This window comes from Canis lupus, chromosome 2 (genome assembly GCF_003254725.2).
Source record: "Canis lupus dingo isolate Sandy chromosome 2, ASM325472v2, whole genome shotgun sequence".
Classification (NCBI taxonomy): Eukaryota; Metazoa; Chordata; class Mammalia; order Carnivora; family Canidae; genus Canis; species Canis lupus.
Window position 1 is genome coordinate 2,676,205 of NC_064244.1, and position 13,171 is coordinate 2,689,375.

General features: G+C 37.8%; 1 protein-coding gene across 33 annotated transcripts in view; it reads left to right on the forward strand.

Moving 5' to 3' along the window:
* PARD3 (par-3 family cell polarity regulator) overlaps window positions 1-13,171 on the forward strand; it is a 651,639-nt gene that overhangs the window by 412,212 nt on the left and 226,256 nt on the right. For all 33 annotated transcript variants that reach the window (XM_049099647.1, XM_025478491.3, XM_025478472.3 and 30 more), the window contains 2 exons: window positions 5,464-5,652; window positions 6,965-7,135. In XM_049099647.1, coding sequence (XP_048955604.1) covers window positions 5,464-5,652; window positions 6,965-7,135 — 360 coding nt within the window. The remainder of the gene's footprint in view (window positions 1-5,463; window positions 5,653-6,964; window positions 7,136-13,171) is intronic.

Genomic DNA, 13,171 nt, shown 5'->3' on the forward strand with positions numbered 1-13,171 from the left:
GCCCCTGCCCAACATTTATAACCATGCTCCTATCTCTTCTTTCCCATGCTGGGTTTTGGAAGAGGAAGAAGAATTAAAGAAATGGCATGCAATGGGTTTTTTTTTTTTTTTTAAGATTTTATTTATTTATTCATGATAGTCACAGAGAGAGAGAGAGAGAGAGAGAGGCAGAGACACAGGCAGAGGGAGAAGCAGGCTCCATGCAGGGAGCCCGACGTGGGATTCGATCCTGGGTCTCCAGGATCGCGCCCCGGGCCAAAGGCAGGCACTAAACCGCTGCGCCACCCAGGGATCCCACAATGGGGTTTTTATATTACAAACAGTAGTGTATAATGGATGGTACAAAAATCATCAGTCAAGTATAAGAAGAAAAAATCACCTGCAAGTATGCGACTTCAGTGCCACCATTTTGATGTGTGTGTGTGTGTGTGTGTGTGTGTGTGTGTGTGTTTAAATGATTTCCTTCTTTACTTGTGTAGCTAATAGATATCTTGTCCCAGGCACATATCATGTACCTAATAAATGTCATGGTCCCAGCAGGAGGACTGATATGTCCCTTCCTCCTAAAGCTTTTCCTGATATGAAAAGGCAGACATTAAACAATTTATTAAAATAGAGTATCAGGCTGATGGGTGAAGCGTTAGAAATTAAGAAAGCTCACCGGATAAAACCCAGTTTCTTAGTCATAAATGTTTCTCTGTCCCACCAAATGGGACACTTTTTGAAGATACTTTAACAGCTAAATAGTATTACATGATGTAAGTATATTTTAATTTACTTAATATTATACATGTACATTTTTCTTATTTTTTAGCTATCATATTAAAGTGATGAACATCTTAACAGTTAAATCTTTCTTCTTGATCACAGTTTTTTAGAACATATTACTAAAGTACTGTTTTTGTGATTAAACAATAAGCAAACTGCAGAGGCTGTGGATAAGCATTATCAAATTGACTTCTATAAATGTAGTGCCTTTTTCCATTTTACCAGTAGTGCAGGAAAGTGCTCATTTCACCATGTCTTCTGCTTTCTTGTATATATCACTACTTAAAGCAATTTTCTTCAGTAGATTGATGACTTTTGTTGATTGCATGTCTTTTGTTACCAGTAAATTATTTTACCTTTTTTTTTGATTCACTCATCTTCTTTAATGAATTGCTTATTTATATCTCCTTATTTTTGTGGGAGTGTTCATCTTTTTGTTCTTAATTTATCACGTTTGTGGAATAATGAAGTTAACTCAATGGAAAAGGGAGTGGGAGAGAAGTCAATAAATTACAGGGGGGCAATGAGCAACATATAACTCTGCTGTTATTTCTGTGCTGCCACTCACAACACTTCCGACATCAGATGTGTGAGTTCTTCCACCATATACTTCTCATACTGTCTGGAGTTAGTGTAGACCTCACAAGATAGTGGCTCAGTCCCACAGATTACCTACCACTCAGATGCCATAAGGAAGTAGTTGGTCACCAGGGTACCCACAACCTCTGTCTGACTTGGCTACAAATCAGAGGCTCCTATGACCATCCCCCTGGGTTTGATAATCTGTTGAAGCAACTCACAGAACCCAGGAACACAGTTTACTTTTGCGAATTTCTTACAAAGTATATTTCGAAGGGCACAAGTAGCAAACCAGATGAAGAAATATTTAGGGCAAAATCTGCAAGTTCCAAGCTCAGAAGCTACCGTCCCTTTGGATTTGGGATGTGCCTCTATTCTGGTATGTAGATATGTTTGTCAACCTGGAAGCTCTCTGAACCTCAAACTTTTGGGATTTTTCTGTAGGCCTCATCAGTAGGCATGATCAGTTATTAACTCTATTTTCAGCCCCTCTCCTTTTTTTGGAGAATGAGTAAGTTCTAAACTTCTAATCATGGATTGCTCTTTCTGATGACCAGACCCCTTCAGGAGCCACTGAGGAATCTACCAAATATCACCTCATTAGAAAATAGATGCCCCTAGCTTCCAGAAAAATCCCAAGGGATTTAGGAGCTCTGTGTCAGACACTCTTAAATAGGAAATTACAAGGGTTTTAGGGGCTCTGTGACAGAAACTGGGGCCCAAACCAATATATTAGCAGGCACTGAAGGCAGATTTTATATATTTATTTCCTTCTGTTTCACAAATGGCAAGATGTTAAGTCATGTATTTCTTTGCTGAGCCTGAAATCTATTATTTTAGGGACTCCAATGACATGTATACACACCATGTTTCGTTTGCCTCTTTTCATAATTTGTGTGCTCTTATAAAAATCTTAATATATTGAGGCTCAGAGATCACTCTACTCATGATTATTTCTCAGCTACTTAAGATAATCAACTTTTTCCCCCTCACTCTCCTATAGATCTACCCATTTTTCAGATTAACCAGGCTCAGAGGGACCTGTGGACCAGCTGTTTCCCACAGCTATTGGGACCACTGGTTGGACCTTGGTGCTGCACATCTGTGGCTATTGTTCTATCTCACTGTAGATAGAAGTGTGCATCTTTGCTGCTGCTCTGAGGATAGTAGGAAAGCAAATAGCTTTCATACTGCCCATTCTGCAGGTTTCCTGCTTCTAGTATGCTTAACAAAAATGCCAAAGGTCAAAGGAAAAAAAAAGACAGGTTGCATCAATGCAAAAAGTCACTTGGAGTGTTCATACATGTGTGTGCATCAGGGACATGATATGAGCTTGAGCAACATGGTCCTACAAATGGCTCGAGAGGCAAATGAAAGAAAATACACTTACTGTGTTTCCGTAGAAAGAATTTGACTCAGTTGTAAAATATAGAATCTGGATGGAAACAGACAAGGTGATAGAAAAGTAGCTGCTGCTTTGTATAGAATGAAGAGATCTCTATACTAGAAGACTCCATAAAAAGTTCTCTATAATATGGCATTTAAAATGGTTTTTGAAGAGCAAATTTTTTAAAACATTCGGCTGCCTGAAAATTAAGTTCTAAAAGCTGGCATTAATTTCAGTCTTATGTCAAGAGCCAAATGGATTAATAATGAAATATCAAAGGAAAGTACAATCTCTCACTTAAATGTTTTTAATGATAATAATGACTTTTAAGACTTGATAAGAAAGCTGAAAAAGAATATTATTCCCATCCTGCAGTTTTCATAAAAAATGAAAGTTTCCTGTGGAGAAAATAGTCTCCTTTAAGACAGGTTCAGAGTAGGGCATGTCAGGAAATGATTCCAACTTGATTAAAATTTTTCTTCATATATTCAGTCAGCTCCTTATCTTGATTTTTCAAGTAGAAAAATAAATGAGAATTTTAAGCCTTAATAAAACATCATGGAAATGTGAAAATCAGTAAACATTAAAAAGCCAAACTGAAGATCTAAATCAGTGACAATTAAGAACCTTCCAGACTTGAGGCAAACAAATGTATTCAATGATCACACCTAAATGTGCCCAGCTAAGGACTATCTGTGGTTTTATACCTTTTTAAAGGCAACTTTTCCAGGAGTATAAATCCTGATTCTGATTCACAAAATATATTTTACCTTTAATTACTTCTGAATTTGAAATAATTCTGAAGGACACTATGGCATGTTTTGATATTTTGTATTTCAGGCATCAAAATTCACTTATACAGTGTTTTTATAAGAGATTTTATATTGAGATAGCTGTATAGTAAATATGCATTATATTAATATTTGTTATAACTGATATTTATCTCTAATGCATAGGTTTTGAGTTATAATTATTCTTTGGGAATATTTTAAATATAAACATTATTATAATGAGCAGGGTTAGGCTTGATTTTTACTTTGACGCCAAAATGTATTTGCTTGGTATAGTTAACATAGCTATTGTCTGTATCTTTTCAAGTCGTTCTTATTTTGCATTCTTTATTGTATAGTTTTCCTGATTTTAACATATTAATTATTTTATTTATTTGTTTTTGGTTATATACCCTGACCTGATAACTGTGAGGTTGTCTTTAGCAAAGATGGCACAAAGAATGTCCTATCATAAAATGTTAACATAAGACATTAGTAAATTAGAAATATCACTTTATAAATCACATTATTATGGATTTTGAGATTTAAAAAATTACCTTGTGTATTATGATAATCTTAAAAATAATCTTTTATTGATAAATGCTATACTTCCAAAAATTATTTCATCTAGTTACGATGTTAAATCCTCAAATAAAAAAATTATCATTATTATGTTAATCTCAATGGTTATTAGAAAAATTTAAAAATTTATTGGGCCAAAGAGAAGAAAATTGAAGTCTACCCACATGGCTGTATGCAATAGAACCTACTTTCATGTGTGCAATTGAACATTCTTTTAAAAGCACATTTTACAGGATTGCATTAGAGTCTAGTTTAATTATGTACCATTAGTTGTTTAGCTATTTCTCAATGATAATTTGATAATTCTAGCCTGAGTGAATAGGTGGATGCTGGAGAAATATTACAAAATTGGAAAAAGAGTGGAAGCATGTGGTAGGATTAGATGAGGCGTTTAACTGTGATTTGAAGAGTTTGTGTCTCATAGTTCTTATGTGGTTGGAAGTACTAACTTTGTTTTATTGATTGATTGATTGATTGATTGAAGTACTAACTTTGAAAGAGAAATCTGCCCTTACCAATTCGAGATGACTAGGGTAGGGGTGGGTGGGTCAGGTGCCCACTGGTGGGCCGTGGGGGAGTGACAGAACAGGTCCTCTCCCTGCCGTTTCTCAGGCTCTACTTTCAGCTTCCAGTTCTCCCTCACTGTTTTAAGGGAGATGGGCAAGAGTTTGTGTGTCTTAAACATGTTGTATCCTGAAACAGTCTTCTTGTTCAGTGATGTCTATACAATTATGAAATCAAAGTTTGCAGACAAAACTAATTAATAACACCATATTGCTTGGAGAATAGCCCCCAGCTGTCAGAGGCATGCCGGTGTCGAAGAAAGGTGTCCTCTGATTTTGTTTCTCACACATGTTGGAGAGTAAAGCTCTCTAGTGGCTCTCTGAAAATGAATACACGTTTCTGCTGGCTTTGTATCATCAGAACTTACTATTAATTGTGAATAAAGTTATAGACTATTAGTGAACATTAAACTCTTAACATCAAAATTTCCTAGTCAATAGAAGTACAAATTAATTATATTTATTTTGATTCCTGCTGTTACTGTTTTCCTCCTGTGGTTTAGGATATATAAACAGACCAAAAACAAAAACGGAAACAAAACACAAAATCACAAACTCTTGGAGACCACATGTCTTCAGTCTTCAGCTGTATTTTTCCATACATTTCTCAGAATCTGGTTTGAGTTTGTTTCAATATTGAAACAAGTGCCACATAAAAATATTAACAGCTGGTTCCAGGAATCATCTGGAGGGGGTGCAGATGCACTGTTATATGGATCTTGTCACGGAACTTTGGTGGAAATACTGTGCCTGTGAGAGCTGTGAGAAAGGAACATTGGAATATAACATGCCATGCAATTTTGTTTCCTATTAGAAAGCAGAAGATGAGGATATTGTTCTCACACCTGATGGCACCAGGGAATTTCTGACATTTGAAGTTCCACTGAATGATTCGGGATCAGCTGGTCTTGGGGTCAGTGTCAAAGGTAACCGATCAAAAGAGAATCATGCAGATTTGGGGATCTTCGTCAAGTCCATCATTAATGGAGGAGCAGCATCTAAAGTAAGCAAATGTTGACTTTACTCACCTCATGTCCATTAACAAAACAATTTTTTATTACAACCCTGTTCCTATCTTGGAAACATCTACACTGTGTGTGTGGGGAGGGGAGAGTACTTTCCTCTACCCTCTTATGTTCTGTTTCTATGGCCTGTGAATTAATAAACTGGCAAAAGACAGATGGACAGAACATGTTTACAAATTTTATCAATTTTAATATTTAAAATTTTTCATGTACAGGGGCTCTACAGAAATGACAGAATCTAAAGGGCAATGAATTGTGGAACAGTGATTAGACCAAAGAAGGATGTTTGGGCTTCTAGGGGAGGTCAGTTGTGGGATAGTCAGTGTATGGCAGAAACTAGTGGTAGATAAGGTTTCTTTTGTACAGTCTGTTTTGTAGCCTGACTCGTCTCAGGGTGCCAGCGCTGTCTCTAGTGATGAGGATCGTTCTCTTCCTGGTTTGAGATAGGAGAGGGGACATCTTCCTAAGAGGAATGCTGTGCCCTGCATTTAGCCAGAGATGGGGAGAGTAGAGAGCTCCTCCTGATCTGCCCCTTCTCAGGTGCCTGAAGCTCCCAAGAGTCCTTGTGCTAATAAAATGGCATGTTTTGGAGTGGCAGGTTCTGATATGCTGTAAAGCTTACCAGATGCCTTGTGCGTTCTTCATAATCCTCCATTCGTGATCAGACTAATAGAAATCATGATCTCTCATTTTAGGATGGAATCCATAGCTTCAAGTACCCATTTTTTTTGTCTCACAGAATTTACAGGCCGTAATCATTGCAGTTGAAAGAAGATAATCCATGCAAAGATTTAGCATCATTCTGGGCACAGAGCTTCCCCACAGGAAGGCTCATCTTTCCCCTCTCCCCTTCCCTGTGGGTCACTTAGTATGTTTGCCAGTGGAGAGCAAGTTTCCTGCCTGTTTGCTAAGGGGACCCTTCTCTGCAATTATCTAACAGCCTTGAGCTTTTTCTTGTCTTGGGTTGTAAATAACCTCTATGGGTGTCTCTGGAAGCAAGAAAATAATCACTTTGTGTCCCTTGAATTAGTATGCTATTTTGGTAAACAGATTATGATAATGACTTGATTTACAAATGTATAAATGATTGAAATAGACACAGGCTGCAGTGGCTGCTTAGACGTTATTGTGCTCGTGTTCAATTGGGCATAATCCATTAGGATTAAAGCCCCCTTTCTTTCCTCATGTTTTTATTACCTTTTTTTTTTTTTTTTTTTTTACTAAAGGGAAAGCAACTTCTTTTATAATAGACTATTTAATAGCACTTATTTCTACCTGTTTTCTTCCCAGGATGGAAGGCTTCGGGTGAATGATCAACTGATAGCAGTGAATGGAGAATCCCTGTTGGGCAAGACAAACCAAGACGCCATGGAAACCCTCAGAAGATCTATGTCCACTGAAGGGAACAAGCGAGGAATGATCCAGCTCATTGTTGCGAGGCGAATAAGCAAGTGCAATGAGGTAAAGCATAGCAAATAAAAAGAAGACACTAGTATTTGAAATTGTAATAAGACTAAGTTTTGTCCTAATATTGGACAAAGGATGGCAGGACCTGGAACTTTACTTCAAAATACTGTAAAATTATCATTGCTCTTTTTATTGTATTGACTGGACTGTGATTTGCTCTCTTAATTCTATGATCAAAATATTCCTAAGTGTGCATTAGTATTTCTGTCGCCAGCTCACCAAATAAAACTGGTATCTTAAGAGCATCTTTAGCTGGATTCCCTTCTTGAAAACAGGGCCATACGTTCCTGCTGGGAGCCAACAGTTCCTCTTCTGTTCAGGGGTGTTGTATCTAGGAGAGAGAAGCAGTGAAAGAACAATGGCTTGTTCATTTGTTTATCTAAAATGGGCTGTCCCTGACAGGAGAGTCTGTTTCTCTTGTGACATTGTTGAAAGTGTAAGTCTCCCCTTCTGTTCCCTGTGTCCCCTATGTCTTTCAATATGGAGTTGAGTATTTTCCCCTTGAGTGCATGCTTTTTGAGTGATATCTATTGTATAATGTCACGGTTGGTTCTAAATATCTGCAGTAGTGCATAATTAGGAGTAGGAATCGGGCAGCTCGGGTGGCTTTAGTGCCACCCTCGGCCCATGGGGTGATCCTAGAGACCCGGGATCGAGTCCTGTGTCAGGCTACCTGTGTGGAGCCTGCTTCTCCCTCTGCCTGTGTCTCTGCCTCCCTCATGAATAAATAAATAAAATCTTTAAAACAAACAAACAAACAAACAAACAAAAAAGAGCAGGAACCATATCCTCTCCTGAAGGTTGTGATCCTCTGTTTTCACAAATAGAAAAAAAAGAGTAAATAGAGACATAACTTTCTGGCACAGTGGGGCATTCGAAAGGAATAATATGTTGATTTGAAAATATTAGACCTTGGGGGAAAAAACAGGTTCATAGATCTATTATAAATCATATGCTAAGTATAGGAAATAGGTGGGAGCTGAGAATTTACAGAGCAAATCTTGTTAAAAATGTAGAGTTTGTTTTTGTTTTTAATCAATGCTCAACTCCCCACATTTTTAAATCAACTAAAGGAAAATGACTAGGAAATCATACAAACTGAAAATTATATCTAAATTATTTAAGTGTTTTTCTTAATTTAAAAATCTATGTTATGTATATAAATGAGCTATTCAGGTTGTGTTGTTCACTCATGCCATCCTGTAATACATTCATAAATATGCAATGAAAGGTAGTGTAGAGGTGACCAATTTTGGAAAGTTTATTGACTATTGACTTATTTCTTTATTGTATTTATTTTTCAAGTGGAGAATTTGTTAATAATAATTAACAAATAAATTTCCATAGCAACTAAAGAACAATGTGTAAGCTTCACTAAAAATCTCAGAATGGGGAACAGTGGGACATAAAAAATTCACTTTCATAAAGTAAATATAAATGCTAATCCCTCAGAGTAAGTTACTGGAATGGCTTTCTTGAATAATGTAGTTTTTATCCATTGCCAGAAATTATGAACTGATCTTTCTAATATAAGTCCTGTAAAGTGCTAGTTGAAAAATCCTTCACAGTAAGTTCACAAGCACAGTGTTCTTTATTAGGTCTTTTTCTAAAACTGAAAAATTTCATGTTCACAGGACAGCATTCATTTGGCAGATGTTTATTGAGCATCTACTGTATTCAGGAAATGTGTTAGATCTTTGAGATATGGCAGTGAATAAAAACAGATGAGGTTCCTTCTCTCATAGAACTTATAATCTCCTGGAGAATATATCATATTCTCAGTCTTTTTAAAAATAAATTAAAATTTGTAAACATCTTCTCAAAGTTTTCCTTCACAGAAAAGCATTGGATGTTCTGGGAACACTTACAACATTAAGAAATGTACCAAAGGCCCACATCCTCTGATTCAGATGATTCCCTGTTATTCCCCAAACAGTAGCAAAGTAAACCTGTGCCAGCCTGAAAATGTTTTGATAAAAGCACTGATTTTATTCCCCATTGTCCTGTAAAACACATGAAATTGGAATCCCACTGAAATATCTCTGTGTCTCATTTACTTCTGCATATGAATTTATGTGAATGAAATGATTTAAGTAAAGTTAACAGCTGCAATAGGCAGTAATAGACTTTAATATTCAATATTGCTTATGGTATCATTTTCATACACTGCCAGTTATTACTATTTCTTAGGAGAGTATAAGCTTATAAAACAATTATATAAAAAAAATCTTATCACGAGTGCTGTGCTTTCTTTGTAATACTACTGAGAAGCCTTTTGTACTGACAGGGTTTAACTAAAGAATTTTATGAAGACAGAAGAGCTCAGTTCAGCTTCCCATAAGGCCTAAGACATAATTTTGCTGCTGTTGTACTTATATATTACCTTTGGAAAAACATCTCCCTGAATTACAAGAGAGTATGTGTAAATTACGTTATGGTAAATATTTATATAAGCATACAGTATCTTGTCATGAATGAACCTCAAGCCAAAATAATGTGCTTGAGTTCCCTCCTTCTGGGTCAATTAGTCAGCCACGGAGTCCGGTCTTTGACAGTATCACAAAAGTATATTTTACTAACTCGTCTTTAAATCAAGGGTTTGCATACCTAATTTCAAGTCAGAGGAGATGAGAATTTGAAGAGAATGGTTTGTATTTTGTCACGTCTTTCCTTGCCCTTTTCTTATATGTGGGAAGTGCCATATATCCTCTTAGTGTTTTCTTTTCAAAAATTGCTCACTCTTCACAGTAGGTATCGTCATCTTTCCCTCATTTAACTATGCAGCATGTGTGAGACATCCTCTGGAAGGTTCTCAGTCTCCTTTGCTTGGCCTCTTGGGAATCTTGGAACGCTGCTGATCTTGAATCATCTTACCTGTATTCCTCATTTTTCTCCTATTTCACTCCGGCTCTTTTCTCTCCTTGGAGTTCCTTGATTTCCACTGCTCTGTGTGGTTGGTGTGTGTCATAGGTCTTCCCGGGCTCGTTCCTATTAGGCCACAGGAGGTGGTCCCGGGAGATCTTCAGGTGCCACTCATGTTACCACGATTCGCACAGCCCTGTTTCTGGCTCAGAATTCTGTTCTAGTTCCTGATACTTGCCAGTGTGTCGCTCAGGCTCCTAATTCACCAGGTGCCCCAAACTTTATTTATGCCTTTTCTTCAAAACCAGTTCCTCCCTGAGAACCTCCCACAGTGGGCTTGCCCTCCACCCCCTGGACCCCCGTAACCCTCCCCGCCCCTCTATGGTTGTGGAAGAAGCTAGAGATGGAGGGTCACTCTTGACCTCTCAGATGCCTTCCCTATCTTGGTATCCCCTGCCTCCAGAATCTCTCTCTGTCCTCGAGTCTCTCCTCCAGCCCCTCTACTGTCGCCCCAAGTCCCGCCCCTTTGTCCCATTGCAAGAAGGCAGATTTTCCCACAAAACATGCTTCCTGTGTCACTCCCAGCCAGAGTCCCTCCTGGAGGTGTGCCACCTCTCCAGGACAGGTGCCAGCCTCCATCACTTGGCCCCCAGGGCCATGCAGGGCTGATGTCCAGGCCCCTCCGGCCTGTCCCTGCAGGGTCTGCATGAGCTCCTCCACACCACTTGCACTTTCTCAGACACATGATACTGTCCCGCCTTCGGGACATTCTGCTCCTTGTCCTCTCAAAGACAGCTTTTGGATTTTCGTTTCTCTCACCAGTGTATTCCCTCGTCCAACTACTTACCTTCATCTAACAGCAATTACCCTGTCATGGTTTCCTTTTTGGTTTTCTTTTAGAGGAACTGTAAGTTCTGAGCTGGCTGTCTACCTGCCACATCCCTCTCTCTGTCACTCAGTGTCCAACCCAGAGCTGACACCTTAGCACAGACTGAATGACAAGGGAAATAATCCTGGGGGGCAGGGGGTTGGTGGTGTTAGAAGAAAAGATCACTTAGTTACACTAGAAACTGAAGTTCTTAAAAAAATAAACCATCAGGCATGGGAACCAGATTAACATTTTGGCAGTGATTCTAGATTTCCTTTGCTTCCCTTAGATCTAATGTTCTTACTTAAGCACATTTAAAATCATCTCATAAGCGATAGTTATTTCTTTAAGAAAAAAAGGAAAAGAGAGAAATGGCTTCCCTTTGTTTTGTGTTCCTAATTGATAGATTAGCTTTCTTGGAGAAAAACTTCTTAAGTCCTTCTGAAGTCTTTTCTATTGGACAGAATACATAATGCAAGAGGCAGAAATGGTGGTTGTCATCACAAAGGATGCGTTTGTTGAGGACTTTGAAGGAGAGTAGAGGAACCGGGAAATAAATACTTGACATCATTCCTTGAGGATTGAAAATAACCTGGGTATGACAATTACGCTGATTATAGACGTTCCAAGGAAATGAATATTTGTAGAAATGACTGCAGTTTAACATTGCTTGCGGTCATTTCATTGCATCTCTATTAGATGTGATTTCATATAAAGACGTCTTAGTGCCAGTAGACAATGTGACCAGGTGAGCCTTGTCTTAGACTGAAGGATTTCATCATCAAGGACTACTTTAAAATGAGTTCTCTCCGTGGGTTTAATCCTCTTAGAATTAGAAAGCTATATTAAAATAGGAAGGGGCCTAAGGTATCATTTATGATTCTCTTCATTTTATGTATTAAGAAATAAATGCAGAGAGGTCAAGTGATTTGCTTAATGGCTGAAAGGCCAAGGTCGTGGCAAAGTAATTTAGAAGCAAGGTGCCCATTCCTCTTACACATGTGAGTGGACCTGATTGACTGTGATTGTGTGGTTCAGGCAATTTATATTCTGTGTTAGGAAATAGCATACAATAAAAGCATGGGCTTTAGCATCAAATAGTTACATTCTGGGTCTGTCATTTATAGGCAGGATGACTTGGGGAGCTTCTGCTACGTCCCTGATCCTTGCTGCCCACTGCAGAGGCCAAGGAGATGAAATGTTCTGCATGACAACAGAACCTGAAACAGGACCCTAAAGCCATGGCCACTCTTCCAAAACTCAAGCCTATCTTTTTATTCATTGTTTTGTGTTTACCTGTCCTTTGGATATTAGTACCTTCCACAATATATCATTGTAATCTAGTCTAACTTTCTTTTAATTTCATTATTATGCTGTGCCCTCACCTTTAGGCCTCCTTCTACATGGCCTAATATGTATAAGGTCTCCAAACCATTTTGAGGAAAATCTGAGTCATTCTTTTGGAAATTAAATTATTCATCTGGTACTGGCTCTGTGCCAGACACTGGGGATATTATAGAGGAAGCCCATAAATACTGAAATATTAAGTAAATAAGATTGTGCCAGTTACTACCTAGAACCCAGTCTTTGGTTTGCTGTAAGATCAGATCTGTGCCAGATTTTCAGTGCTCATAATTAAGATGGTGGGATACATTTTCTTTATGTGAAACACATCATTTGACCCACTCATGCTTACCTACAACACCATGAGAATTTGCTAAACCCTGCAGAAAATATATTAGTTTTTAAAAGAAGCCAAGATTTTAAATTTTCTTAAGAAAAGTAATCCAAGTATCTAATGGGAAGCGTATTTATTGGACAAAATCCAGTTTCTTTGTTATGGTATACTATTTGTTATTTTCTGATTATACAAGCAATATATGATCATATGAATATCTTTCCTAAGTGTGGACTACATTTACATTGCTTTTCAGTTTTGGAGTCATTCCCAATTTTATACCTTTGTAAATAATGTTATGATAAATACTGACTCGTATCAATCTTTGTTATATACCTAGCTTATTATTTTGTGAGAGCAGTGACCACAAAGTGAATAAAAGGCCGGGTCAAGGAGTATAAGATGTTTTATGACCTGTGATGTACATTTGTTTCAGTATTACTTAGAAAAAGACTGTATCCCTCTTCACTGCTACCCAGTATGAGTGCTTATGCTGCAGCTGAGAAATAATTTTTCTCTAATAAGCAGAAAGGCTTTCCTGTTTTTCTAAAGGTAGAGCTACCAGCACAACTACCCCAACCTAGGACTGAATTAAGTGAGATCAGAGAACATTTTTGTACCT